This window comes from Trichomonascus vanleenenianus (assembly GCF_965637985.1).
Source record: "Trichomonascus vanleenenianus strain CLIB 3782 genome assembly, contig: TRVA0_036S, whole genome shotgun sequence".
In the NCBI taxonomy this organism is placed as follows: Eukaryota; Fungi; Ascomycota; class Dipodascomycetes; order Dipodascales; family Trichomonascaceae; genus Blastobotrys; species Blastobotrys vanleenenianus.
Genome location: NW_027481851.1, coordinates 71,666 through 98,509, shown reverse-complemented (window position 1 = coordinate 98,509; position 26,844 = coordinate 71,666). Strand labels below are relative to the sequence as shown.

The 26,844-nt window shown below is 47.7% G+C and overlaps 11 protein-coding genes across 11 annotated transcripts; 5 read left to right on the top strand and 6 right to left on the bottom strand.

The window, feature by feature from the left end:
• Positions 1 to 454: 454 nt before the first annotated feature.
• TRVA0_036S00892 (uncharacterized protein) lies at positions 455 to 1,003 on the top strand (the record flags this gene model as incomplete). The annotated part of the gene is made up of 1 exon (XM_076686353.1): positions 455 to 1,003. One exon carries the CDS (start codon positions 455 to 457, stop codon positions 1,001 to 1,003), a length of 549 nt encoding a protein of 182 aa, XP_076539426.1.
• A 467-nt stretch (positions 1,004 to 1,470) lies between these two features.
• On the bottom strand, positions 1,471 to 2,187 carry TRVA0_036S00870 (uncharacterized protein; the record flags this gene model as incomplete). The annotated part of the gene is made up of 1 exon (XM_076686352.1): positions 1,471 to 2,187. One exon carries the CDS (start codon positions 2,185 to 2,187, stop codon positions 1,471 to 1,473), a length of 717 nt encoding a protein of 238 aa, XP_076539425.1.
• A 594-nt stretch (positions 2,188 to 2,781) lies between these two features.
• SCP2 (SCP2 sterol-binding domain-containing protein) lies at positions 2,782 to 3,209 on the bottom strand (the record flags this gene model as incomplete). Its single annotated transcript, XM_076686351.1, has 2 exons — positions 2,782 to 3,146; positions 3,194 to 3,209. 2 exons carry the CDS (start codon positions 3,207 to 3,209, stop codon positions 2,782 to 2,784), a joined length of 381 nt encoding a protein of 126 aa, XP_076539424.1.
• A 711-nt stretch (positions 3,210 to 3,920) lies between these two features.
• CCC2 (Cu(2+)-transporting P-type ATPase CCC2) lies at positions 3,921 to 6,758 on the bottom strand (the record flags this gene model as incomplete). Its single annotated transcript, XM_076686350.1, has 1 exon — positions 3,921 to 6,758. The coding sequence occupies one exon, from the start codon at positions 6,756 to 6,758 to the stop codon at positions 3,921 to 3,923; it is 2,838 nt and encodes a 945-aa protein (XP_076539423.1).
• Positions 6,759 to 7,648: 890 nt separating this feature from the next.
• On the bottom strand, positions 7,649 to 9,768 carry PAH1 (phosphatidate phosphatase PAH1; the record flags this gene model as incomplete). Its single annotated transcript, XM_076686349.1, has 3 exons — positions 7,649 to 9,490; positions 9,539 to 9,609; positions 9,660 to 9,768. The coding sequence occupies 3 exons, from the start codon at positions 9,766 to 9,768 to the stop codon at positions 7,649 to 7,651; spliced, it is 2,022 nt and encodes a 673-aa protein (XP_076539422.1).
• A 1,191-nt stretch (positions 9,769 to 10,959) lies between these two features.
• On the top strand, positions 10,960 to 11,484 carry TRVA0_036S00782 (uncharacterized protein; the record flags this gene model as incomplete). Its single annotated transcript, XM_076686348.1, has 1 exon — positions 10,960 to 11,484. The coding sequence occupies one exon, from the start codon at positions 10,960 to 10,962 to the stop codon at positions 11,482 to 11,484; it is 525 nt and encodes a 174-aa protein (XP_076539421.1).
• A 909-nt stretch (positions 11,485 to 12,393) lies between these two features.
• Positions 12,394 to 14,091, bottom strand: FLR1 (MFS transporter; the record flags this gene model as incomplete). The annotated part of the gene is made up of 1 exon (XM_076686347.1): positions 12,394 to 14,091. One exon carries the CDS (start codon positions 14,089 to 14,091, stop codon positions 12,394 to 12,396), a length of 1,698 nt encoding a protein of 565 aa, XP_076539420.1.
• A 1,693-nt stretch (positions 14,092 to 15,784) lies between these two features.
• Positions 15,785 to 19,035, bottom strand: TRVA0_036S00738 (peroxidase/cytochrome P450 family protein; the record flags this gene model as incomplete). The annotated part of the gene is made up of 2 exons (XM_076686346.1): positions 15,785 to 18,101; positions 18,158 to 19,035. The coding sequence occupies 2 exons, from the start codon at positions 19,033 to 19,035 to the stop codon at positions 15,785 to 15,787; spliced, it is 3,195 nt and encodes a 1,064-aa protein (XP_076539419.1).
• A 2,168-nt stretch (positions 19,036 to 21,203) lies between these two features.
• TRVA0_036S00716 (uncharacterized protein) lies at positions 21,204 to 22,787 on the top strand (the record flags this gene model as incomplete). Its single annotated transcript, XM_076686345.1, has 1 exon — positions 21,204 to 22,787. The coding sequence occupies one exon, from the start codon at positions 21,204 to 21,206 to the stop codon at positions 22,785 to 22,787; it is 1,584 nt and encodes a 527-aa protein (XP_076539418.1).
• Positions 22,788 to 22,882: 95 nt separating this feature from the next.
• TRVA0_036S00694 (uncharacterized protein) lies at positions 22,883 to 23,965 on the top strand (the record flags this gene model as incomplete). Its single annotated transcript, XM_076686344.1, has 1 exon — positions 22,883 to 23,965. One exon carries the CDS (start codon positions 22,883 to 22,885, stop codon positions 23,963 to 23,965), a length of 1,083 nt encoding a protein of 360 aa, XP_076539417.1.
• A 246-nt stretch (positions 23,966 to 24,211) lies between these two features.
• Positions 24,212 to 26,685, top strand: RRN3 (rDNA-binding RNA polymerase I transcriptional factor; the record flags this gene model as incomplete). Its single annotated transcript, XM_076686343.1, has 2 exons — positions 24,212 to 24,298; positions 24,348 to 26,685. Exon 2 carries the CDS (start codon positions 24,685 to 24,687, stop codon positions 26,683 to 26,685), a length of 2,001 nt encoding a protein of 666 aa, XP_076539416.1. The 5' UTR covers positions 24,212 to 24,298; positions 24,348 to 24,684.
• Between the last annotated feature and the right edge of the window lie 159 nt (positions 26,686 to 26,844).

Here is a 26,844-nt window from a genome sequence, read left to right as displayed (position 1 = left end):
AGCGCCAGGAGGCGTAGCGAGTTATTTTCTCATCTCAAAGCCCCCTCTAGTGCATGTCTCACCACTTGCTAAAAATATACCCTTCACTTGAAATAATAATGCCGTATTATACAGCAGATACGTAGACAATTAATTGCGCGATAAAGCATATGGACTTATTGGATCTTTAATTTTTGGAGGTTTCTTCAGTTTATTTATATGGTTCCAATTGTAGTTCAGCCATAACTGACCCCTATTCGAAACAAGGATGGATGGTAACCTATACACGCATGCAATCTAGATAGGCAAATTACATTGAGCTGGAGTAAGCACCTACAGACGAAACAGTGAGATGCGAGACATATAGGCTAGCGGCCCTGACAAAAAAAGGCTCTACCAAGTATATATAGACGGGGGTGGTATTGATTGAATTTTTCACGGTTTATTTGCGGTCATGAATTCTTTTGTTTTCAACATGGACTCGAAATCCTCCCCCAGGATGGAGGAGGTGGTCATATACGAGGCGGAGCTTGAGGGCTCCGATAGCAGCATCACCAGTGCCAATGGCACAATTGAGGAGGACCAGAATGCCACGGTAGAGTACAGTATCCAGCAAATATCGAGTAAGAACCAGCTGCTGCCGTACCAGACCCAGTTCCCACGACGGATGAAGAAGATCACCGGAACGCAGGGCCTTATACTGCGTCAACAGCGACGCCTGAAACGCAAGCGGCGAGTGCTTGCATGTATGAACGCCATATCCGAAGAGTCGCGAGCGTCGTTGGAAGCCGATGAATATGGTGCCATATACGACTGGTGTTACGATGAGCACGAGCTGGCCAAACCGGGGTCCCAAGAGCACAGTTTTGACGACATTGAGGTTATTTCGGCAGGGCAGATCCACTATGAGGATGCAGATGAGGACATAGGGCGGCAGAATGTAAGTTCTAGGCTGCGATTGAGGCTCTCCAGGTTGAAATCCAGGACTGTCGAAGCCATTACGAGAAGCATCTATGCCGTGTGATTCGCCGATTTGTCCGTTGTTTATTATTGGATTACTCGGGTATCTGCTGGATTTGTCAAAGTTATCTAACTATTCGTTGGATTACTCGACTATGATTAGAGTCTAGGACTATATTTATTGGATTACTCGATTATCCAATGGATACGACCAACTAACTGGCTATTCGCTGGATTACTCGATATGACTTTGAATCCAGGGCTATTTATTGAATTATCCATTGGATATACCACTATGAGCTACCTGGCCATTCATTGGGAACGGGCCAGTGAGAGAAAACTTCATGGCTCGACTATGCGTTATACATTGGAGTCCTGACTATCCATTGGGCTCATTGACCTTTCATTTGAATTGTGTTTTGTTCATTTGAATTGCGTTTTTTACATTCAAGTCGTGGCTGGTTGGCTTATCCCTCTTTTGCCTTCAATCACTCAGAGTTCGACGGTTCATTAAGGCATTTCCTTTCCTAACTAGTCTTCTACAAACTCCATCTGCGTCTGCAACTGACGCAATTGGTTCCGAATATCGTCCTTGGTGGTCCCATCGCCCTCGTTAGGTTTGGCGACGGACCCGAACAACATCACTAAGCTCTGAAGCGTCTGATGTCCACTTAACACAGACTCCATGCTCTTGCCATGGACCGTACGGGTCCCCGAAACCTCTGCCACGTCAGACGTGCGGATATACGGCGAGAACGAGCTGTTGTCGAACTTGAACCCGGTTACGTTAATGTTTGGCAACTCCTCTGATACCGATTCGCCGCACCACATCTTTACCGACGCCATCATCTGGTCGTGGAACTTATTGGACGCAATGTCGTGCGACAGCTTTGCCAAAATCTTCTTACGCCTGTGTCTGGTCCGGCTACTGTCGAGCTGCGCCTCTATTGCCCGCTTGTAGTTCGCCGAAAACTGCTCCGTCTGCTTAACAAGCACAGGCTGAAGCTCCTTCCAACTGCTCTCTATTTTCTGCGTAATTTGGTTCTTAATCGCGTACGGCGAGCTCGAGAAACGTCCAACGGTGTTTACAATCTGCCGGATAATCTGCTCGCTGCTATCCTCGTGGGCTTCGTCGACGGCCCTGTCGGCATACTCCTTGGCCTCCTGGGCGCTCGCCGAGTGGTTCTGGATCTCGGGGGAGCAGTAGTTCTCCGACCCCGAGCTGCTTTTTGGTGATAGTAACCCCATGCTACAAATATTTCTCCACAATTTGGAATTGAGTTGTACGGCACCTCTTTATATACTTGCGAAATGATGCAATTCAATGTAATCCCCATGTGGTAACGCAACGGTGGCGCATCTGTTATATCGTCCCCCGGTGACTCCGGAGTCTCACGGCTTCCCGATGTCTCCTGTTGTGTGCTTAACATGGCAACGATAGTCCCCTGCTTGTTGCTTTAGGTTGCCGATAGGTCTTTACCGGCATCATCTGCTACCCTGCGGAGGAATGCGGCTGAACGACCGGCGAGTTTTTCCGCGCCGGAGCCGCACGGTGCCGTTGTCTGGGGTAACCCTGCTCGTGAATACGGTCTTGCTACTGTTTGGATTGCTGCAATAGCCGTATCCTAGGCCTACAGTGTTCTAGAATGTCTATATCCACTGTAATGTAGCCATACAGAAAGCCCTCCGCGTAGCGGAGCCATGGGGGTCTGGGTGCTGGATCCCAGCTACGTAGCTACAATGGCAAGAAAGAGAGAGTTGGGAGGCCAGCCCCCCAAACCTCCCTAGCGGAGCTACGCGGAGGATTGGTAGAAAATCATTACAGGTTAAAATGCTATGCAATTAGAGCTTGGCCTTGGATCGGGCAGTGGAGAGGACACCCTCAATGGAGGCGGCCTTCATGACATTGCCCTTGACCTTGAGTTTGCCGGTCATGAAGAGCTTCTGGGCGTTTGCCTTGCCCTGGACGAGCTGGCCAAAGTGCTCGTCAGACAGAGACAAGGTGAGGTCGGCGCCCTCGATGGCGCCCTTGCCGACAGCACCGTCCTTCTTGAGGTCAAGGTACCAAGCCTGGGTCTCGCCCTGCTTGTTCTTGAGGTTGAAAACAACCACAGCGTCGGCCTGCTTGATAGTCTTGGCCTTGAGCTTAGCATCAGACTCCATCGTGGACTTGATCAAGTCAAACACGGCGGAGGACGGGAACTTGGCTGTCCACAGTCAGCAACAATCCATTAAAACCCCAAGAAACACTTACAATCAGCGACAGACATTGTTAGTATATTAATGCTTATTTTTGACGAATATTAATGTGATTGACACCCTGATGGAACGTATTTATATCCTGTGGAACCCCGAACAGTGCCGAACCGAATTGAACGTGTCTGCAGTGCGCCCTGCCTGTCAGGCTCCTGCGTGCTAGGAGGTGCCGGCGGAGCGTGACGCAATGTACGCCCGGCGCTCGATTTTCACGTGCACCTCCAGCCTTTCACCTGCCTTGTCCAAACAGCACATGAATATTCAATGTCATCGCCCGGAGAAGTCCCCATGACCCCAACGAGCAGACATGAATAATGATGTCAATTGAGCGCCGTGGGGGATATTCAGTTAATGCAGCAGAATAACCCGCGTCCCCAACCAACCTGCTAGCTCTATAGTTCTTGCCGAGGAGATAGTCTTTACAAGAACTCTCTGCGTAGCGGAGCCCTAGGTGTGGTGAGCACACAGGAGGAGGGGGGTGGGGGACTGGCTGGTCCTCCAGTACTATTAGTGACGTGCATTCGAGAGCCAGTTCTCCAGCTTCTGTAGTTCCGCGCAATTGAACTCTCAGTAAGAATTCTTTGCGCGCGCGGGGGGGGGGGGGGGAATCAGTATAATTGGCAAATTAACTTGACCACGGGTAATCATAAGAAAGTATTAATTCATAAAGTACAAATATTATATCGTCACTCATTAGAAAGGAAAGCCAAAAAAAGTCGAAATCATTACTCGTAAGTTTGCAATTGGTGGTACTCGTTGGTCGGCTGCGACTTTGGCGACGAGCCCCACCATGAGGTAACCTTGTGGAACACATCTCGAAGGCCCTGGGTGCCACTGGTGGAGTCAATAGACGGCCGTGAAAGGGCATTTCGAGCGGCAATCGGCTCGGAGGTGGAGTACAGCGTGCTGCTCTCGTCGTCAAGATACTCACGTGTCATCCATTTTGGCGGCTGCCATCGCTGCAGGAACAGACTCGACACAACCACGGACACACTGCTGAGAGCCATTGCGGCGCCAGCAATCATCGGATCAAGCATAATCCCAAACGGAATGAAACAGCCCATCGCGAAAGGAATCATAACCACATTGTAAATAAGCGCCCACACAAGGTTGATCTTGATTCGGTAGAAAGACTTCCTGCTCAGGTGCAATGCAGCAGCGACGTCCAAAAGCTCGTCCTGCTCTTTGAGGAGCACAATGTCCGCCGCCTCCATGGCAACATCAGTCGACCCCGAGAGCGCAATGCCCAAAGAAGACGCAGCCAGGGCCGGTGAATCGTTGATGCCGTCTCCAACCATAGCGACAATCGACCGTTTCGGCTGTATCGTGTTGTCCTGGAGGTTTCGAATAAGGTCAATCTTGCCCTCGGGAGTGACCCCGGCCCAGATCATATCGTCTTCAATAGCAACGATCTTGCCAATACGCCGCGCAGAATTGAGATTGTCGCCGGTAACCATCCCCACGCGCATACCAAGCCGCTTCAGCGCCTCGACAGCCGCCCGGGCATCCGGCTTGGCCGCATCGCTCATGGAAATCCATCCGGCGTACTCGCCGTCAATGGCAAAAGCCACAATGGTCTTATCGCTAGCCGTAATATGGGTCATCTCGCCGGAGGGAACCTCGATCCCCTTCTCCTTGAACAATGCCATGTTGCCGACAATTACGTCGTACGACCTGCCCCCCGCCAGGGTGGCAGAGCCCTGGACACCCATGCCCACGAAGACCTTGAATCCTTCGGCAAGGTTGCCAAAGCTGCTATCCCCAAGCACCTCCTGCGCTTTTTCAATGACAGAATGCGCCACCGGGTGCTCACTACTCGACTCAATGAGTGCAATGAGACGCCACCAGTCCTTCTCCGTGAACGTGGGGTGGCTCGCCGAGTAGTAGTTGGAGTATTCGTTGACCACCATCTTGCCCAAAGTCAGGGTGCCCGTCTTGTCGAACAAAACAGTATCAATGCCGTTAGCCGTCTCCAAAATGGCTCCTCCCTTTATGAGGATACCGTGCTCCGCTCCTACGCCAGTGCCGACCATAACGGCTGTTGGAGTAGCCAAGCCCAATGCACAAGGACAAGCCACAACGATGACGGAAATACAGAGACGGAGACAAATGAAAAACGATCCGCCGGCCACTTCTTCCTTGAACACTTTTGGCGGGTTCTGTGTGACGTGGGCAACGACCATCCATAGCGTAAACGTTGCAAGACCGAGGAGAATAACTGTTGGTACAAAGTAGGTGGCAAGATAGTCAGCAAACCGCTGGATTGGCGCACGAGATGTCTGCGCATCCCGTACCAACCGCACAATGTGCGACAGCTTCGTGTCCTCGCCGACTTTGGAGATTCTAATGTCAATTCGGCCGGGTCCGTTGACGCTACCGCCGATAACAAAATCGCCTTCATTCTTGGTAATAGGGAAGGACTCGCCGGTAATTAAGGCCTCGGACACGTAGGAGGAACCAGAGAGCACTATGCCGTCGGCAGGGATCTTCTCACCCGGCCGGATAATGGCAATGTCATTGACCTGCAGCAAGTCTGTGGAGATAGTCTTTTCTCCAAGCGAAGAGGTATCTTCGGTCTTCTTCCCGGTCACAGCTGCAGCATAGGCCACCTCTGGGCTCTCGTAGATTGTAGCCGTAGATGGCACGAGCGAGATGAGCCGCGACAGAGCCACAGAAGTCTGTCCTTTGGCCTTGTTCTCAAGATACTTGCCCATCATGACAAACGTAACAAGCATTGTAGAGGTATCCCATAGCGTAGACGGTCTCTTATCGTATCCAGCAATCAGACTAGCCACGACGGCCACGCACGAGTAGAAGAACGCACATGAAGTGCTCAGACACACTAGAACGTCCATGGTTGGCGCCTTATGCTTGATCGCCTTCCATGCCGCAGAGTAGAACCGGGCCCCGACACCAAACTGCACGGGAATCGTCAGCGCACAGTTGAGAATGTCGTCAAAGTACAGCCCCGGCAGCACTCTAAACTTGAGGAAAGCCAAGAATGGCAGCACATGAGGCACCAACATCGACAGAACAAACACCGGGATGCTGAAAGCCAGGCATCTGATGAGATCAGACCGGTATGCCTGGATCTCTTTGACTCGGGAAAGAGCCGCAATTTGAGAGGCATTATTAAGAGACTTTGACAGCATTGCGTCGAACCCACAGTCTTCTATCCGCTCTATCAGGGCACGCACGCCTACTACCGCTGGATCATAATTTACAGTCGCTTCCTCAAGGGAGAGCGCAACTACAGCAGACTTGACTCCCTCCACTTCCCGCAGAGTATTTTCGACGGTGTTGGAGCAGGAGGAGCAGGTCATGCCATAGACCTTTATTTTGACTTCCTCGGCCCTGGACTTGCGCTGGGGAGGGTCGTTCGAGACGAGAGCCGCATCGAACCCACAGTCCTCAATCCGTTCGAGAATCTCCTCTACCGGCACCACTGAGGGGGAGTACTTTACGCTGCCTTGATTAGTAACCAGGGAGACGGCTACCTCGGAAACGCCGTCTGTCGCCTCTAGTGCGTTTGTGATGGCGGCGACACATGAGCCACAGGTCATACCTTCTATGTCGATAGTTGCGGTCCATACTTCCTCCGTCACAGACCCAGAGTCCTCCTCGAAGTGAACCCTTTTCATCGGCTTTGCTGCCATCATTTACCGGGACGAAATAACCCACACCAATTACTACTTGCTTCCAAGCCCGTAAGCCGATCAAATATCTATGGTTAGCCAATCTCAGGCTAAATGTAGTCCTTTTCCAAAATTAAAAGAGCCAAGTCTGAAAAAAAAAACCCCGTTCTCTCCTGCAGATTAATAGAATTCCGGGCCGATTTGCGATCAGGGCCTGGACGATTATATATGGTTGCGCGCGCGCCCGGCCCAAGTTTAAGCGGCTGCTTTAAGCGGCTGATGCGGGTCCGATCTGATAACTCCCAAATAGGAAATGGGTCCTACTTAGATCCAGGTTCACTTATGGACGCAAATGGGGAACCTTCGTACGTAATACACCATTGGTGTCTCGACTTTTTACCACAGCAACAATGTACTAGTCGAGCATTCGGCGGCTTGTTCCGTGTTTTCGGAGCTTTTTAGGTGTAGCTGGGGCTGCTTAGCTTGATTCGTTGTGTTCGTGGAACAAGGAGGAACAAACGATTTTCGCAATCTCGTTGCGGCTCCCCGAGTCTCAATAGTGGGTGTTTCGTAGATACGTAGCGTAGCACTTCTCGAGAGCTTAAGCGGCTACAGCGTGAAGGTCTCCAATATTATGCTCACATCCTGAGTGATATATTGCTCGGTTTTTGGCTACTACACAGAGCTGAGTGGAAGACTCCTTTTGGACTCGAAGTGATAAATATTTGATTAATATTTGTTAGTCTGGGTGGAAAAAGTCTCTTCGTATTCTAAGTAATAAATATTTGTTAGTCTATAAAGTATAGTATATGCAAAGGTTACTGCGAAGGAGAGTCTCGTAGATTCACGGCCTTCATCACCTTGGTCGACTCTTCTTCATCCTCTTCATCCTCTTCCCGTTCATCCTCAGCGTATTCATCATCTTCATATTCTCCTTCATTCTCGTCATAGTCTGATTCTGATTCTGATTCTGATTCATCATAGTAGTCCTCGTCTTCTTCTTCTTCGTCATCATCGTAGTCCTCTTCTCCTTCTGGGGCCGCCTCAAGCTGAGGGTTGGATTTTTTAGGACTCAGGCTAGTGGAGACAACTGCGGCGCTCGAAACAGTCGGCGACCGCCCACGCCTAGGCTCATCGTGGTCGTTATTCAACGATTCAAGGTCGCTGATATCCGGAATCGGCTCTCTCCAGAAGTTCACATCAGTATAAGGCTCATCGACCTTGATCGACTCTAGCACAGGCGGGAAGAAGTGGTCGACGAGATCTGCAATGTAGATGTACGAGCTCTTATACCCCGCCAACTCCAACAACTCCATATGCACATCTGAGTTTGAGTTGATAGTAAAAATACGCGACGAAGGAACTCCGACTGACCGGTAAGAAAGAGCATCCGTGATTCGGTTGCCAAATCCAGCAAAAAATGGAGTCTCTTCGCGCTCGCCAAACAGGCTCTGGATATCACGCAGACACGCCATTTTGAATACTTCCGGCTTTCTCATGATGACCTCCCGTCGCAATGCGGCCATCGTCCGGTCAGGAGACAAGATAACAGGGCCCTGCGGCAGCTTGTGCCCTTCCTGGCTGATCCCCTTCAGATATGCTCGCGTCGAGTCAGCCTGGCCAACAGATCTAGCGGTTAAATACATGACATTGTACCCGTTGTTTCCGATATCAGTGAAAAGCTTCGCCACGCCATCATGAGTCCAGTCCCGTCCCAGCATGGTAAGAACGTGGCCAAGCGCATCGGACTTGGTGATAGTACCGTCGATGTCCGAAATAACGATTGGAGCGTCGTGCTTCCAGTAGAACATGCGCGCAGAGCACACGGCCCGCCCCCCGTTGACGCTGAATGCAATTTCGTTGGCCCCGTGGTGTAGTTTGAGGCTCTTGAGCTGGTCGGATGTCAGCCGTAGCGTCTTGGCATGGTAGCTCTTCTTCTGACCGTCGTCGTCCGACTCTGACGCCTCAGAATCACTCGAATAGGCGCCCCCAACCTTGCTATGCAGGCGCTGATCATCAGAGGAGTACCCGGTCAGCATGTCCTCGCGCGAGTATATACGCAGGTTTCCTTCGTCGTCAGCGCCAATCATGGAGTCAATGTCGTCGGACTCGATGCCAAACTCCTCAATCAGGATACGCCGCACAACCTGTTCCGACTCCTTGATCTCTTCCTCACCAGACTTGTACCCCGTCATATCCAAGACTACGTCACCATTGTCGCTAATTTTCGACGGTATGTTGACGTCGGTGAGCTTGCGTGACAGCTCCTTGGCCCGCTCGACAGCCTGCTCACGGCTCAAAGTCGGGCTCCGCGAGCGCGTAAGCAAAGTCGGAGAGGAGTTGGTGAATTCATTGCTCTGCTGGAGGCTTGCCAGCGGGAAAGTGCTACTGGGTGTCTTCATAAATTGTTCTTCCTTGCGTTTGGGCTCGGGCGACTCTGATCTGCTGCGACTGAGATCCAGGAACTCTGGCTCTTGCAAGCCACTGCTTGCTTCCGGAGTAGCCGGCGAGCTGGGCCCAGACGAAGCTGGCGATATGACTGGGGACGTTCTCAGGTCTCGTGGAACCGAACTGTCCGTCTCAAATACAAAGAACGCCTCTCCTCCTTCACCGAGCTTCATGGGCAGATCGGTCTTCTCGCCATTGACGGTGAAGTCAACCTACGGGTTGTCAGTTTTCCTACATCCACATGAGAGCAACTTGCTTACCTTTTTCTGCGACGGTCGAAGCAAGGAGAACTTGCCGAACCTGACATGAAACGGCGAACAGTTCAGGTCCCCTGCGGTTGTTAGCTAAGCAAAAACCAAAGCGCTCAGATGCAGAACTTACCATTTTCCTGCTCTATTACAATAACATCGATAGCTCCACTCAGAGTGGCCGGGTTGATGGAGTTCCAAGTCTTGGAGACTGACCCTATAGCTCGGCCTACGTACTGCATGGTTTGACCGTGAGAGCCGATCGATTCTATAGAAAGTAATACTACAAAGATATCCAGATAGTGCGCCAGAGGTTTTTATCCTTGCTTAAACCCTTCTATTCTAGCGGACGGTGAACGGTTGAGGATATTGGCTGGTTGAAACACTCGTAATCAAGCCATTTCAAAAATTGGGGACCGCGGCTAAGTGTTTCTTGCTGGGCACGGCTATAGCCAACGCCCCAGCCAGGTGCTCAATTCAACAAATCGCTACCCCCCTAGTGGCTGACGGGGTTTTAATCTCTAAACGATCTCTTTTGCTTAATATTACTATTGTACTATATATGGTGTTGTTCGCAATATTACAGTACCATCAATTACGTAGGCTCAAAATGATGACCATCGAGGGGTACCATATTATTTTCGAACTCCCACATCTCCAGCTGCCAACCTACAGATGATGGAGCCATTCATCTCTAGCACTAGAGCACTGTCCAAATTTCAACTTTATATCATCCATTATTACATACAACACCAGCAATGGTACAGCACGGTATTGATTTGTTGTCTCAAAAATTTTTTGACTGTTGATGGGTGATGGGGGGGTCTTCGTTGAGACCAGATGCGGCTGATAATTGGTGGGGAAACTCAACACGACGATGACGTCTATTTCCATATTGGGTATTACTGTATTGTATTGCATGGAATACTAATACGGTAGATGTTGGCTTCGATATAGCCAAGCTAATCAAGCATGCAGTAATACTACTGTACAAATACGACAATGTAAGAAGCAAGGTCACATAATAGGGTGCAATAAAAAATACATTTTATAGATGTACCCCCTGGTTCAAACCCCGGGGAATGTTGTTGATCTCTAATGCTTCCAATTCTTCGGGTTCGCGGTGATCGTCGAATACTTTGACTGACAACTACATTACGACGTACCATCGGTTGGAATGAAGATCCTGGGGAAGGGATACACCGTAAGAACAGCGTGTAGAGTATCTGAAGGAGAGAAGGGTGACAGATATACAGGCCCGTACCATCATGGTGGTATAGAAAGCCGTCAAGATACTGAACGAGGGCGGGAAATAGGTAGAGGAATGTGAACGGCTAATTCTCTGAGATATTATTTAAATGACGAGAAAATCTTTAAATGTTCAATTTCTTCCGTACAGCAATTGAGTTACACTAGTGCCTTATTATAAAAAGATGAAGTTTACTACCACTTTCACCGCATTGGCCATGGCTGGTGCTTCCGTCGCTGCCCCGGCCGAAAATGATAAGTCTGTCAAAGAGGATCTATCCATCCCAGGCCTGCCAGCTATTTCAGACCTGCCAAATCTTCCTCTGCCACTTCCTCTGCCAGTTATTCCAGGTCTGCCAGATCTCACTCCGTTCTCTGGCTCCGCTCAGGGTACCGTGAGTTGCGATCTGATCACCAAGATCTGCACTATTCCATGTGGAGACAACCTTTCAGAGGTTTGCAGTATCGTGGGTCTTGTTGACTCTGCACTTGTCTCTGTCGAGGCTCTTCTTGGTTTCAGTGTCATTTGTCTCAACAACAATTGTGCCGTCTTCTGCAACCCTCTGCTGGCAGTGACCTGCCCATTGGTCGGTCTGATCGGTAGCGTAGATCAGACGCTCTTCAGCACGGAAACTATTATCCTGTCCGACGTGGATGGTTTGCTTGGCGACTTGCTCAGCGATGCCAGCCCAATCTCTCTCGGCTCCTAACTCTAGTTAAGAATTTTTGTGTTCTAATATCTAATGTATTGTAATTCGACTAATTATAGCTACTAGAAGTAGTAGGAATTATGCAATAATAAGCAGCGCTTAGAAGTACCGCGTAACTGGATTAAGCGATCCTACGTACTAACGTGATGATCCCGCACAGAGAAAAATCGATCCCGTTTGACTTTGGTATTCTAGGATTTGTTACGCGTTACTTAATCTATACCTTTTTGTATTCGTCCTTCTGCGCCCTAGGTAGTGGAGCTAGCGCTGATACTGGGCCCCATTGCATATCAAAGCCCAACAGCGACTCGGCCAACGGATCAGGAATAATTGCTAACTGCGAAGGACTCAGTTGACTTAGTACCAAAGCTTTTCTCTACTACCTTCTACGTATTGTAACATTCCTATTGCCAACTTTTTTTGTATGGGGTACTGGATTTACAAATTCATGTACGCCAAAGCACTGGAACTCCCCTGTCATATACAGGTACAATATGCAACTTACATATGCATCACGCAGGAGATGCGAGACACATAAGCCGCACGAATTACAAATTGCAATACGTCTGCTCATGAACTTGTTGTTTTCCACAGAGGTGCGACGTATGTGCAGTTGCAGAGACGCGATTCCTCGCTTCTCGAGGCTATGGTTTCAACACTCCAACACAGAGAGTCTGCTGTTGAAGCCATCCTTTTGTCAAGAAAGTCATTAGAGCTATGCCCAGACCTGCGGACCTCTGTCCTCCATCGGTTTTCCGGTAAAGTACGTACAAGGCAATAAGCCTATAATTGAACTTCAAATTACTACAGTACAAGGCAAAAAGCTTATCGGTATTACATTGTAATTCATTAGTGCATATACTTGCAAATCTAATCGTGAATAAATAGCATGTGGTAGAAATATCCGCCCTAATTCGTGTACTTGGATCGGGCTCGCAGCTTCTCACCAAACTTATAGAAAGTAATTGGAATGAGCACCATGAGACCACAGAGCAACGCCAGCAGAGTGCAGCCCCAACCGACTGGGAAATTCGCCGGGCCCATACGGTGGTACATGGCGCTGGCAAAGAGTGGGAATGCACAAGCCATACCGGCTCGGAAGAGACCATTGCTAGCAAAAACCGAGGCCATGTACTTCGGGAAGGAGAATGCAAGGTAGTTGAACAGCGTCTGGAAGATGGTGAAACCTCCAACCGCAAATATGGCAGTACCAATGATAGGGCCAATCCAATGAGCCGATGGAGTGCTGCTCCAGCCAAAGATGAAGAGCCCGATTGGCATCATTATAGAACCAAAGATAGCCGGTGGAATGAACACCTCTGGGAAGACTCCGTCTCCTTTTTCGAACGGAATAGTGAACTTCCTATGGATAATTGGAATGTAAATGGCGGCACCAGTGAGAACGCCGATCATGACACCGACATAAGAAACACCGAGTTCGATCTCATTGAAACCATAGATACCCTGAAGCACAATTGGCAAGGCCTCAAAGAACGTGTAGAAAATTGCATAAACAAGACCAAGGTATAGGTCAATGAGGAACACCACTGGCTCAGTCAAGGTAATCTCAATGGGTCGCCAGAGTGTGTCAACAACCATATCTCGAGGAGACATGTTATTCAGGTAAACATCAGCGTTGGAGATAATTCGGTCGTTGCCAGTAAGCTTTCTAAGTCGCTTAGCCTTGCGGTACAACAGCGTCTCGTTGTTGGTCTCAGGCAAGAACAGACTGAGGATAACCAGCGCGCTGCCAGAGAGAATGAGCAGGAACCAGAAGGTCCATCTCCAGCTGAGGAGTTGGGCGAAGACACCACCAAGGAGAGGGCCCAGAACAGGGCCGCACACGGCTGAGATACCCCATGAAGCCAACCCGACTGGGATTCGTGGGAGTGTAATCACGTCACCAACAGAGGCGCCACCAGTAGCGAGCGCTGGAGACGCAAAGAATCCGGCAAGGAATCTAAGCACCAACAGAGACCCAATGTTCTTAGACAGTGCGGTTGGGATCTGCAGAACCACAAAGATGAGCAAGGTGACTATGTAGATGTTGGTTCGGCCAATGGCTGGGTTCTCCGAGAGCGGAGAGAAGATCATAGGACCAATGCCGTAGCCGATAACAAATAGAGAGAGGGGCAGGGTAGCAACCACTTGGGAGACGTTGAAGTCCTCCATGATCTGAGCAAGACCCGGTGTGTAGATCGACGAGCCAATGTAGATAGAAACGGTAAGTAGACCAACCTGGAGAATAAAAATAATCTTAGTCCACAATGGCCAGTTGTATGGGTTCTCAGGGTCGTCGTCGCCATCCCAAGTTACCAATATTGATTCCCCGTCCACTGCCATCTCTTCTGCAATGGCCTGCACCTCTGTCACTGTAGTGACAGTGCCAGTTCGATTAAGCAGCTGACCATCCTGCTCTGAGCCGTCTGCCGACTTCAATGACTTCTCGTAGTCACTAGCAGTTGATCTTCTCGTTGGCGTAGTATCTAGGTACTTATCTGGGATCACATAGTCTGCGAATTCCTCTGGGTGGATGAACACCTTCTTGCCAGAGAGGTGATAGATGATCCGGCCCACAAAGCTATCTCTGAAGAACGGCGACACCATTGTCGACTGGTTAGTAAAATCTATATTAGTTGGTTGATTGAATTGAATGGGGCGTAAAGTGGAGATCCCCGTCCTTTAAATAACCATCCATTCAACGGCCATTAAAAATATTTCATTATTAAGCTTTAAACGCCTACCTGCATAGGGGGGGTGTCAGCCGTGTAACCGCAACTTGGTTACGCATGCTTACTCACGCACTTTCTCTCGGCCTTTACCGCCGGGGGTTCCCAGGCGGAGATAACTGCAGCGATGGAGCGGCGATAACCACCTACAACGGGGGAGCATATTACAAACTCTATCCTAGCCCGCTTGTCCTCTAGTATTTGTTGCGTTGCTCCCACAAAATCCTGCCACTGTTTCATCCCTAGTCTTCTTGCGCTCGTTCGGAGTACGCGATTTGTAAGCAGCAGCGGCGGTGTGCTAGCACAACGCAGGTAATTTCCGTCGGGACACCGTCTCAACGTTGGTGACCTGAAAAAGTGGGCGCGCGCAGGAATACGACCATTAAGCTCAGGCTTATGGGTTCCGTACGCCGATGGTCCCAGCCGTGCCAGTACCGCCGGTTCGTATTCGCCGTATAAAAATCCCAATGCCAGCAATAAATATTCTGCTAGCGGTTGGCATATAGAACTAGAACCTTTTCTTGCACAGAGCACATTGTGATTACCAAACATTTTCGCTTGGTAATACCTGTGTACCTACATTTTGCAGTAGTAATTCACCGTTCCAAGCACCGCGAGTTCTCACTGCGGCTCGCATGGTGACGCGGCGACTCGGAGTCCCGTTCTTGGCACTAGCCGTATACGGCTGTTACCAGCGAGATGGTCCAAGTGCCCAATTCCGCAACCCCGTGTGATCACCGATGGCCCCGAAGTCCGTTGCGCTTATTATACAGTAGATATGTAGCGGGTGGGGGGACCGCGATAGGTTTGCTTACGTGATGTAGTAAGGCTGTACTCGATGCATGCAGAGTACATGTAATTTTATCTCACTTAGCACCGTACGTTCGATATCGAGAACCTTCTCTATGGTGGACCCCGGGTGGGGAACGGTAGCAAGTAGAAGAACTATTTTGCTGAACTCCCTGGCTGGTAGCAATTGATTTAGCCACTGTACTCAGGGCCAAGCTCTACATCAGCAGTTCAAATATCATGGTATATGTATTTAGAGCGGTGAAAAAAGACCGAAGAATGGCGGTTTAGCCGGTAGAGGTGTACATGGTCTCCTACTGGTAGTATTGTTACATTAATGGGTTCCTATGCTACCTTGTAAATACAAGATCCATTAGCTTTATATCCACTGTAGCATTTAAGCCCATCCCGTGTTTAGGTATCCGGTTATTGGCACTAGAAGTTGAATGCTTTACTCGGGCCAGTGTGTTAGATTGCAATCGCTGCAAGCAGATAGCATTTTGTTGGCTTACCGCTTTCCCGACCCTTAAATCAAGTAACGGCAGATGTCACCTTATGACATGTACGAATGTATTAAGGTATGACCATGATCACATTATACCCCACTGTTAGCTGACCCTAGTAAGATGATACACAAGGAAAAAAAATTCTTAGGTCGGATACAGGAAACGAACGTTTGCTTAACAAAATTGCACCAGGATGCTACGGTGCACTGGATAGCACTACCAACAGCCAAATGACTCTGTGGAGCGAAATAACTATAATTAAACTTGCATAAGTTTTCACTCTTCATCGTACATCAAAGTGAGAGTACTTGGAATTGGAGATTCTTTGCAGTTAGCATCCAAGTACTTTCTCATCTTGATACCAGCAAATTCATGGTCAACAAAAGTGAAGCGGCCTTGCTTGCCAGGAGCTCGTCGAATGTTCTTAAGCTTGAATACTTCTCGCAGAGTAGCTGCAAGTGAGCACCCAACCAATCGGGCACCGAAACAATAGTGCAAGCCATGCCCAAGAAGGCTGTAGTCCTTGAATGGTCGGTGTGGGTTCAACTTTTCAGGCTCTGGGAATGCAGCTGGATCCATAGCAGCCTTGGAGGTCGCAATCAAGACAGTTTGTCCAGCTTTGATTTGGATAGGTCCACGAGCGCCATCACTAAAGGTGATGTCTCTGGCAGCAATGCGTGGCAATCCTGGGACAACACCAGCATGTCGCATACCTTCAAAGACAAAGCCCTGCAATTCTCTCTCAGCCTCTGGGTCATCTCTGTGAGCCAATTCAATGATTCTTTCCTTGTATTCCTCATAACCCTCGCTGAGGAACAAGTCAATGAGCAAGGAAGCTTGTTGAGTGATATTACCAGCAACTGGAGCACCCATTCCAATGCAATCGCCGACAGCATCACCAATTGACAATTTGGAGTCGATCAGCGCATGATACAATCTGTCGGCGTGCGGCTTGACTTCAAATGCGCTGCCCTTGGCTAACCAATCGACAACCTTCTCCTTAACGCCTTGCTGAGTCTTGAGATGTGCTTCAAATATCGGTCTAAGAGCAGCACCAGCTTTGACTGCACCATCTCTCAAGATCCATTCATTACCAGGAATGATATTGAAGCTTTGGAACATGAACAACACAAGATAAGCGGTGAAGGCTTCTGCCGCGCTCAACAACCCGTGAGGATACTTCTTGGTCTTGAGAGGAATGGCAAACCGGTCTGCCAGCCACAAAATTGGTACAACGTTGGTAACATCTCGTACAATGTCAATTGAACGACTGGAACTGGAAGAGTACTTCAAAGTATGTTCCTTGATTAGCTTCGAAACATGCTCGCTGAAGAATTTGCAAACATTTTGCTCAAATCCTTCTTCAAAGAACACCTCGTGAAGGATTTTTGATCGAATGTCATGTCGCGTAGCGTCGTCCCAGCCGATCATAAATTCATGGCCATCAGTGCATTGGACAATTGCCTTCTGGTACATGACACGGAAATTATTGCGGTCTTCAAATGCCTTCTTGCAACCTTCCTGGGTATGAATACCAATGACACCCATACCGCTTGGTGGCCGCTCAGTGTCGTACTTCTTTATGACCTTGTTGCCCTTCAAAATGCTCTTGGCTGCATCCGGGGTGTAGAATGGAAGCAAGACATAAGTAGAGGTACCTCTCCAAGCACCAGGAAGACCATTGAACAGCAAATTTGGCAGCATGCAGTTATAAGCACCAGGATGGAGCGAATCAAGCTTGGCAAAGCCCCAGTTGGTCAAAGTGCTACTGTTGAAATCATAACTCAAAAATCGGTCGCCACGGACAAGAGCAACAGCATCATCCAAAATGCCTCGGCCAGTGGTTTGACCAGGACAGACGCCACTTCCCGGCATCGCAGGCTTGGTAACCTCAGCCATCAAACCTGGATATAACTCAAGGTCTTCGATGTGGCCGTACAATAATTCTGCAGCTCGGGCAGTCTCCTCATCAGGATTCCATTCTTTAAAGCTTTGATAAGGCTTCAAATTGAGGTATCGCCGGAATTCGTTCAGTGTGCAAACGTTGAAAACGTTTCTAGCTTGCAACATGGCCAGGACATCAATTACCTTGAAACTTGCTGGAATACCATGCGCACCAAATTCATGAGCCGGTTCTTCAATACAATCCTTGATGAGTTCAGCAAGGTCTGTGTCATCAAACCTGCCATCTGGTCCTCGCTTAAAGCCGCCAAATGTCCAATCTTTTGCAGGTGTTTCCATAAGCTTATGACCATAGACTTTCATGACCTGACCAAGCTTCTCAGGGGTCATATCGTCAATATTTTGAAGGTCTGGCAGCGTCGCTCTGATCAAATTTTCAAGCCACTTATCATCGGCAGCACTGAGAGCAGCATGCCAGTGGTAAAGTACAGCGAATTCGACAGACACAACGTTTCCAGTACCCCGGTCAACTCGCCTACCGTGATTCTTGATTTCGGCACCAAGATCAAGGGACCAGGTTGAATTAGCGCGTGGGGTGTTCAGAATTGCTGCAACGTAATCTCTCAATACGACAGTAGCAAAGAATCCAACATTAATGTTTCGAGATACCTGGAAAATATCCTCGTCTTGCCTATTAAGATTACCTGTTAGTATCCAATGCACACACCACATATAAAATGCACATACCATTTCTTCTGTTCATCATCGAGAGAATCCCAATCTTTGTACTTTCCATCTTCATTAACCTGCAATAGATCCTTGGCGATTTGGTTGTGGTTTCTTGAGAACATCAACAATACAGCAATAACACCTGGTGGCATCATCATGATTCTTTCAGAGGCAATGGAATCTGGGTAAATCAGACCATTTTGGTAGGTTCGAACTCGCACTTGCTCCTTGGCAGTGTTTCCGTACAAGGTGCTCAAGTCGACATAACTAGACGTCTCATTGACCCAAGGATCAGTTCGCGATGTTTGGAAGCATTCGTGAATAACAATAGTAGCGAAAGAAAAGAAAAGCCGATTTAAACCAGTTGGGTGTGGTCGGAATTCCCCACTTCTCTTCATAAGTTGATCAAACACTAATTCCGGATCAGGAAGACTGGTGCCTTTAGTCCTTTTTGCAGGCACGCTTCGGGAGTATGGAGAACCGGCTTTACCCATTTCTGGAATCCATGGGTTGTTCCCGCTTCCATCATGGTTTCTGTAACGTGCAGTTGGTCCTGCTCTAGTTGGCGGTGGATGTGGTAAGTCATGGTACAGCATTTCAATAAACCCATCAGAAATAGTCTTGCTCAACCCACTGGTTGGAGGCAATGTTTGAAGCATTGAAACGCCATGTTCAAGCAAAAAATCCTTATCATCCAATGGCTCACCCGAGGCGAGAGTCGTAATTGCCTGTGCAACTGTTCTCGCCTGTTTCAAGTTCAGATGTCTAATATCATGGCCAATTGAGGTGTATTTAGTTGCGGCTGCAGCTCCAGCTTCTTCGTCCGTCTTTCCATCTGGAGAATTGCTGGGCTTACGCTTAATTCGTTCAATCAATGCCTTAAGTTGACCCGCCATTGCAATCTTTGGGAACTAGTTTCCGTCAGAAAAGAGGGGACAAAAACTGGATTGTTTGAACAAAAATGCTACAAAATGTTTAAGCTGGGAAAAAAGTTAAGTATTTACGTAAATGGCGGAATATATTCTGCTGTACCCCTTTATTGCAATAAGTTAGCGCTTATCCATAGATCTGTATAATTCGATCCAAAAAGAAATCGGCCAAAAAATAAATTCTTAAAGCGAGATATGCTTCCTGCGCTATCCGACTTGATACGAAAAAGTAAACAACCACCATCGGCCATTCGGCAACTGAAAAAGGCTTCTCCAATTACCGTAGCAAAGCTTTGATAAATATTCAAAAGGTCCTGTATTTTAATACCTAATTTGGTAAATCAAATTGCTTCATACGGTCGTAAGGAGTACCGGTAAATGATTATTAACTACCTGGTAACAGTTACTTGAGTAAGATGTCCGTATATGCTTGACGAGCACAAGCAATGGGAAATCTTCAATTATCGCTTACTGTATTATTGTACTGTAACTCGGCAAATTTGATTGGATAATGAAAATATTTTTCTTTACTACCTCGCTGCGAAGCCCTACACAAAACCCTGTTTGGGTGGGCGGGTATGCGCGTTACAATGATTTGGTCGTTCCGTACGCGATTCTGTATGCATACGGCCAAATTCGAGAATTTCTGACGCGTGCACCTCATTGACATGTAGTGCGTACAGCGGTGTACACTCTACATTGTACTACGAACGCATATGTAGTACGCGTACCATGTACTCAAAATGTTCCAGTGTACACAATTAAAGTCGTACATGTTATGTTTGGTAGTCTAGGCCACTCCACTCGATATGCATGCGGAGTAAAACCGCAAAAATAATACGTGCAGGAAAACAAACCCTCATTACAGTACTGTACTGTACTGTAGAATATTGCTCGTCAATTGGTCCCACAGTCAATACGTAGTATAGTAGTTGTACGCATTTGCTCCCTGTGTACCGTAACTGCTAGCCCCTGAGTGCCTGGAATAAAATATTCCAGCCTTTCAACAGGTGGAATTGACACAGCGACCCGCGTGTGGTTCAAACGGACCTGCCTCGCTGACTATCTCTTATGGATGCCATCTTCTCTGATTTTTTTCTATCCGGTGCAGCGTCTGTTGGCTGTATAGCCTCTTTAGAACGAGAGGCCCTAGAACCTCAGAGGTCTGGGCCCTTTGCACCCGTAACCGGCCATACCAATCGCTGTAAATAACGCCGTCCCGAACGTGCACTTTCCCGGTCCCTGCCCCCTGAAAGATATCAGCTGCCACAAAAAATTATTTGTACCCCTAAAAGAAAAAGAAAAAAATCGGAACATGACTTCCACAGGCAAAGCTAGCCATCGAAATACATGTATGGGCAATTGTGCCACGCTCTCCCTTAAGGGGTGAATGAGCTCCTGGTGTGTAGTGCCAATACAAAATACAGTACAACTTGCACTGTGCTGATCATTGTATATTACATGTATAGTACACGTATGCAGCAGCTAAATTCATAAAACCCCAGTTTGGTCGCGGTAGGTGGATCTCAATGTAAGCTGTGCATATCAGAAAAACAGTGTACTGTACCTGGTCAATAGAGCAGAATAGCCTTTTTTCAGATGCTGAAAAGAAAATCTAGCTTTACCCGTGCTTTCTGTACGTAACTTCTTACCGTCAGAAACTAGGCTGATATAAGCCCATACCGCCATTCGCCCTTTGCAGATACAAGTAGTAACGAATCCTAGATGCATGATCCCGTTGCGAAGGGTTTAAGAGTTGGTGAAGATCGACGACCCGCCGATTACTGTATGTAAAAATCCGTAAATGGGGTACTGTAGTTGAGCTACGTACGTAACATACAAGTAATAACATCCAGGGGCACCCGAATTGAATGTCCCTTGCGATTTTTTTACTCATTCTATTGGCATCAGAGTATCCCGTGTTTAAGGGGGGTATAGCAAAGCATGTAGTATACAGAATGTATGTACTGTACCAAGTTTAGTTGTGACCGATCTGCATGTCATCTGGCCTTTTTACGATCAAGCTACATCGTTTAATGCGTCAGGTTGGTGCGTGATTCATGCCATGGTCTTAAATTTGTCTTTCAAAAGAACCATTTCCTCCACAATTTTTGAAAGCATTTCTGCCAAGCCAAATGAATACCAATTCGCAAGACCAATGTTGGTGGCCCCCGGCGTATCCTACACAGGGTTGCCCTGAAATCACGGTTGAGTTTCCACTAATTGAGCCCGAACCAGAGAAAGAACGTCCGAAACTACCGACTTCGATTTTTGCGGTCGAAGATTCTAATGCTCCAGCACTTGGAGGGCGTACCATCGTCGTTTGCCTTGACGGTACAGGCGACAAATTTGATGGCGACAACAGCAATGTGGTCGATCTTGTGTCCTGTTTGAAAAAAGACGATCCGTCTCAAGTAACCTATTATCAAGCTGGTATTGGTACATATAGCAGTCATGGGATAACCAGCGGCATTTCAGCTGCGTTTGACATGGCAATTGGAAGTAGCCTTGGTGTTCATATCAAGGATGCTTACCGATTTTTGATGGAAACATATCGAGAAGGCGATAGAATCTGCCTGTTCGGCTTCTCAAGAGGTGCCTATACAGCACGTTGCCTAGCTGGCATGCTGCACAAAGTCGGTCTCTTACCTCCATACAATACCGCTCAGGTACAGTTCGCCTATCAAATCTACAAGGATGACTCCGACTATGGTTGGGAAATGAGTACTCAATTTCGAAAGACATTTTCTATGGAGGTCAGTGTGTATTTTCTAGGCGTCTGGGATTGTGTAGCAAGTGTCGGCTTTATACCCAGGACGTTACCATTAAGCAGTACGAATACTAGCTGGGTTCATAATTTTAGACATGCTATGTCTTTAGATGAACGAAGGGCCAAGTTTAAGAATCTCCAATGGCAACAACAGGACAATGAATATTATACGCTTTATATGACGCCACAAGGTAGAGCCTTGGCTAAAGCACGTCATCTGGCACAACGAATCAGAAAGATATTCTCACACCATAAGGAGGACGATGAAAAGGCAAAAAAGAAGCGTCGCAGGGCTGAGCAACTACACCCTGATACCGACGTCGAGGAGGTTTGGTTTGCAGGTTGTCACTGCGATGTTGGTGGAGGTTCAGAGCTTAACAATGTGCGTCATAAGCTCTCAAGAATTCCGCTCCGATGGATGATTCGACAGTGCTTCGAACGTAATACGGGTATTATTTTTGATACCACTGCATTAGCAGAAACTGGCCTTGATGTTCACAGTGTCTGGCCAGTATACAAAAAAGCAGAGAAGCCGCATGTTGGACCACCACCAGATATGATGGAGCGGTATTTCGAAAAGTCATTACCACCTATACATAGAAGGTCAACAGCCTTGGGATTTGGTACGCAGGAGCAGGCCGAAAAATTGGATGTTGCTGATTTGCTTCCAGAGCAGGCTGAAGATTACTTTGACTCTAGGGCCAGAATTAATGATCAATTGAAGATCAAGAAGAGCTGGTGGTTACTTGAATTTTGGCCAATCGACCTGCTATGGGAAATATCTCCAGGCCAATGGGAAAAGGTCGTGGGGCCCAATAGGGGCAGGCACCGAGTTATTCGCGACAATGAACCAAAGATGCACTGGACTGTCGAACAACGAATGAATGAAATCGGCTATGAAATCAAAAATAGACTGGGTGCTTATTCACATTGGAAAGTTTCAGCTTAATTCGTCTGCTCTTATGTAACTTAAAGTTCACATTCATACTTTAATCGAACTCTGGTAAGTCTTTGTCGTTTCAAATCAATCACAACAAACATGTCATGCTCTCAATGTTGCCGTTCTTGCAGGTAACGATAGCGGCCGTGGGCCCAAGCATTATCCCGTTATATGCCCATCTTGTGATATGTTTCTTGGTATACTGGCTAGCTCCTGGGCCCTACCACTGCCTTAGGGAACAATCACTGCACAAATTGAAGTATCAATTGACAGAGATGGTACTGAGTTTGACCATCTACATCGCGTTGCGACGTCTAAATATGAATTTCAGCATCGTGAAGTCCATCCGAGAGCTATTTATCCCCATGACTATAATTCCGGCATATCTGATTTCTCTTATCTGGTACTTTTTAAGCATTAATGAGTCACTGACAGACTCAGTCACTTATTTCGTGCGACTTGCCGCTCAATTGCTGCTTTTGTCCCTACTATTATATGGCTGTTATGTCGTAATTGAGAATGCCATTAACGCAAGCCACGACATACATAGCGTACTCCTAGTAGAAAAAGAACGCAAGGCTAGCGAAGCTGGGGGTGAGAGACCACAGCGACAAAGTTCCAATTATTGTGGGGCACATGTTGAGAAGGCAACACAGGACTGCTCTCACTCTCTAGCGGGCCAAACCATGGTCGGAGATTCTCAGCTCCTTACCCAATATCGTCCAGTTTCTTTGCCATCAAACAACATCTTCGAACCGTGTTCGCGCCGTAACTTCTATGCACCTGACCTGGTCCAAGGACAAGTCGCAGATACACGGCATATCACGAAACTGATACGTAATAATTCATTTTGCTGCTCCCAGAGTTTCAACAAGAAAACGAATAACCGGATAGAAGCACGACCACACACAGAGATGATAGAAGGGGCTACAACCAACTCAATTGACATCACTAATTCCAACAGTTCCAATAGACCTAGTCGCACTCAACAGCGAAAAAAGGCACGTATCTCTCCATTTAATCATTTTTGCCTTATTGATAAACGAATGCGGCCATTTGACTGGGCATATACGGATAACAGCGACAAGAGCTGCCTCGATCAGCTTATCAAGATTCAAAATCCAATTGCCAAACTCGGCAGAAAAACTAAACAAACGATGGAAAAGCTCAACTCAAGTCCAATATAGTCTGTGATTCTCTGCAAAATAATATAAAGCTTTCCGCTTCCCTAGCTGGATGCGGGCGTAAAGATCTTTCAAGGATACGAGTCCTTAGATGCGGCGCCGCCGCACCGATCTGCATGCGCGCGTCATGCTGAGTCAGCATGGCACAGAGATAAATTTTTTCCCGCGAAACCCTAACCCCCGATGCCCTTGTCATAGTAGGGGTACACGTTAGAAACAATTTTTTCACTTTTCTACCCTTTCTAACTGAACTCTTTCGTCAGAGACCACATAGCATCTCTTCCTTTCGATAGAATACCTCTTTTTTGTTTTTTTTTTTTGCGGTTGCCGCTGCTAGTAAGTTGATAAAATCCAGTGTTCTGATGACTGGGCTAACTAGTAGCAGCGTAGAGAAAGAGTACAAGACGAGAGAAGAGGAAGAACCAGTGGTAACTAATCTGCTGGTATCTGTACATAATTAAGGAGCGCTTTCTGTAAGCTTTGATTGGAGGTTCTCGACAGTTGAAGCTATTTATCAGAGGGTATTTGAACGCACTTTACACTTTATTGGCGGATAGCGAAATTTTTTGTCACTTCCGCTGATAGAGTCGATTGATATTTTTTTCAAGAATCGTATTTGTGATCCGCCGTTATCTTTAAGAAGGACGCGTGGACTCTCTCTTAATTTATTTATTAGCATTAGAGCATAATCCTGCATTTGAGGGGAGATATTTTGCATAGTGATGATTGCAACCGCATTTCCTTCGCAGTCACTACCGCCGGCTAAGTCTAGCCTTAAGCGAAGACACAGCGAAGTGGGGTCCTCCATGCCCTCTTCTCCAGCTGCTAAGCATCACAGAGTAAACTTTGCTCTCCCTGAGCAGGATGACGAGAGGGAGCCTCTCCGGGACATGGAGATTGACCAGAAGATGGATGATAGCTTCTCGGCAAGCATGTACAAGTCGTTTGTGCATGATGCTCTGGAGCAGCTCGATAAGCATGACAACTCTGAGCCGCTGAATCATCTCTGCTTCCAGGTCTCCCTCCCAACCTCCTCTAAGGAGGCACTGTCCGCCGGTCAACTGCAGAACTTGATTGCAGCACTGACGGCTGAAATCAGCAGATTGGATACCAATAACTGCAGCCCAATGATCTCTGCTATCCTCAAGCTCAAGTGGTCGAATCGGGATCCTTCATTTATTGCTACATATGTTCGGTTCCTTACTGTACTTGTATCGGGCATTCCTAAATGGTGGACGGAAGTGGTGAACAAGGTTGTATCCGAGCTGGTGCTCAAGGACACCTCTGCGCACCACTCTGTGCTGAAGTACATCTTGCATTTGATTCCTACTGCTGCCAGCGCTCTCCAGCAAATCTTCTCCAAGCACTATCCTCATAAGCTGGACACCACAAAGCACACTCTTAGGTACATTGATAATATCTTGTCCGTTGTGGAGTACTGCCCTGAACTGAGGAAGAGTGTGTGGGCTCTGATAATTGAGCGGACTGTTCAGCTTGATGTCGAGCTTGCTGAGGAGGACGACGTCGACGATGATGAAGATGAGGATAGGGAGGATGATGACGAGGAAGTTGCTGAAGATAAGCGAGACTTCGCGACTGACGAACAGGATTCTGACGACGAAGAGAAGGATTCTGACGATGAAAATGACGAGGATGACAATGATGACTCTGACGAGGAGGAGGAGGAGGAGGAAATCACTGCCCATGAACTTGACGACGAAGCCAATGGCAACACGGTAATGATCCGAAAAAAGCTGGACGCAATTATTTGCCAGCTCTTTAGCTACCTGGATGGCAAGTTTACTGCCGAACAGCTAGAGTCTGGCAGGGCCATTCCATTGTTTACAATGCTTATTGATCTCTTCCGGGACTATGTTCTGCCAACGCATAGAACTCGATCTGTGCAGTTTTTGGTGTTCAGGACTTGCCACAGCCATCCAGACTTGCTAGAGGCATTCCTGACGGCAATGATGGAGCTGGCTCTGAACCCAGCCGAGGATATTGAGAGACGTCAGAAGGCGATGCAGTACATTTCGACATTTATTGCACGGGCCAAGGGTCTCTCCCGTGAGCAGGTTATATTGGTTGTTGGCATCCTTGCCAAGTGGATTGAGGAGTACATCAAGCAACGGGAGAAGGAGGTCGATGAGGGCCCTGGTGGAATGGGGCGATTCAAAATGTTCTATTCCATTTCACAGGCTCTATTTTACATCTTCTGTTTCCGACACGAGCTTTTAAAGAAGGATCAGTCTCAAATGTCCACTGAGGAGGCTTCTGGTTCCGAGTGGGAGTGCGATCTCGACAAGTTGTTCCAGCGAATGATTGTAACCAAGTTCAACCCCTTGCGGTACTGCAAGCGAACTGTGGTTGCTATGTTTGCTCGGATTGCCCAGAAGGAGGACGCTGCTTACTGCTTCACCATTATGGAGCAGAATAGACTTGGCGGCTTCAAGTCTAGCTCTCCATCTGGCTCTGGCACTACGACCCCCAAGAATGGAGTTTCCTCGGGCACTTCGTTTTTCTCTAATTCTCTCTGGAAGAGCACTAGTGAATTCGTGTCCTTGGAGGGCTATTTCCCCTTTGACCCATTGAATTTGCGACGTGCTCGAAGCGCGATTAGTGATATATACGTGGAATGGGGTGACGTCGCTGGCGATGATGCAGACAGTGGCAGCGAAAATTACGATGACTCTGATGATAACGACTCTGATGATAATGAATAATAAAAGTTTTTTGTTTTTTTTTTCACCAAAAATAATTGATCTAATAGTACGGTAAGGTATTGATTGAGCCGGTAGAAGCATCATTGAAGTCCAATTTGGAAAAATGATCTAATAAGAAGTATAATACAGTATAGAGTGTAGGTAGTACGGTATGGCTAA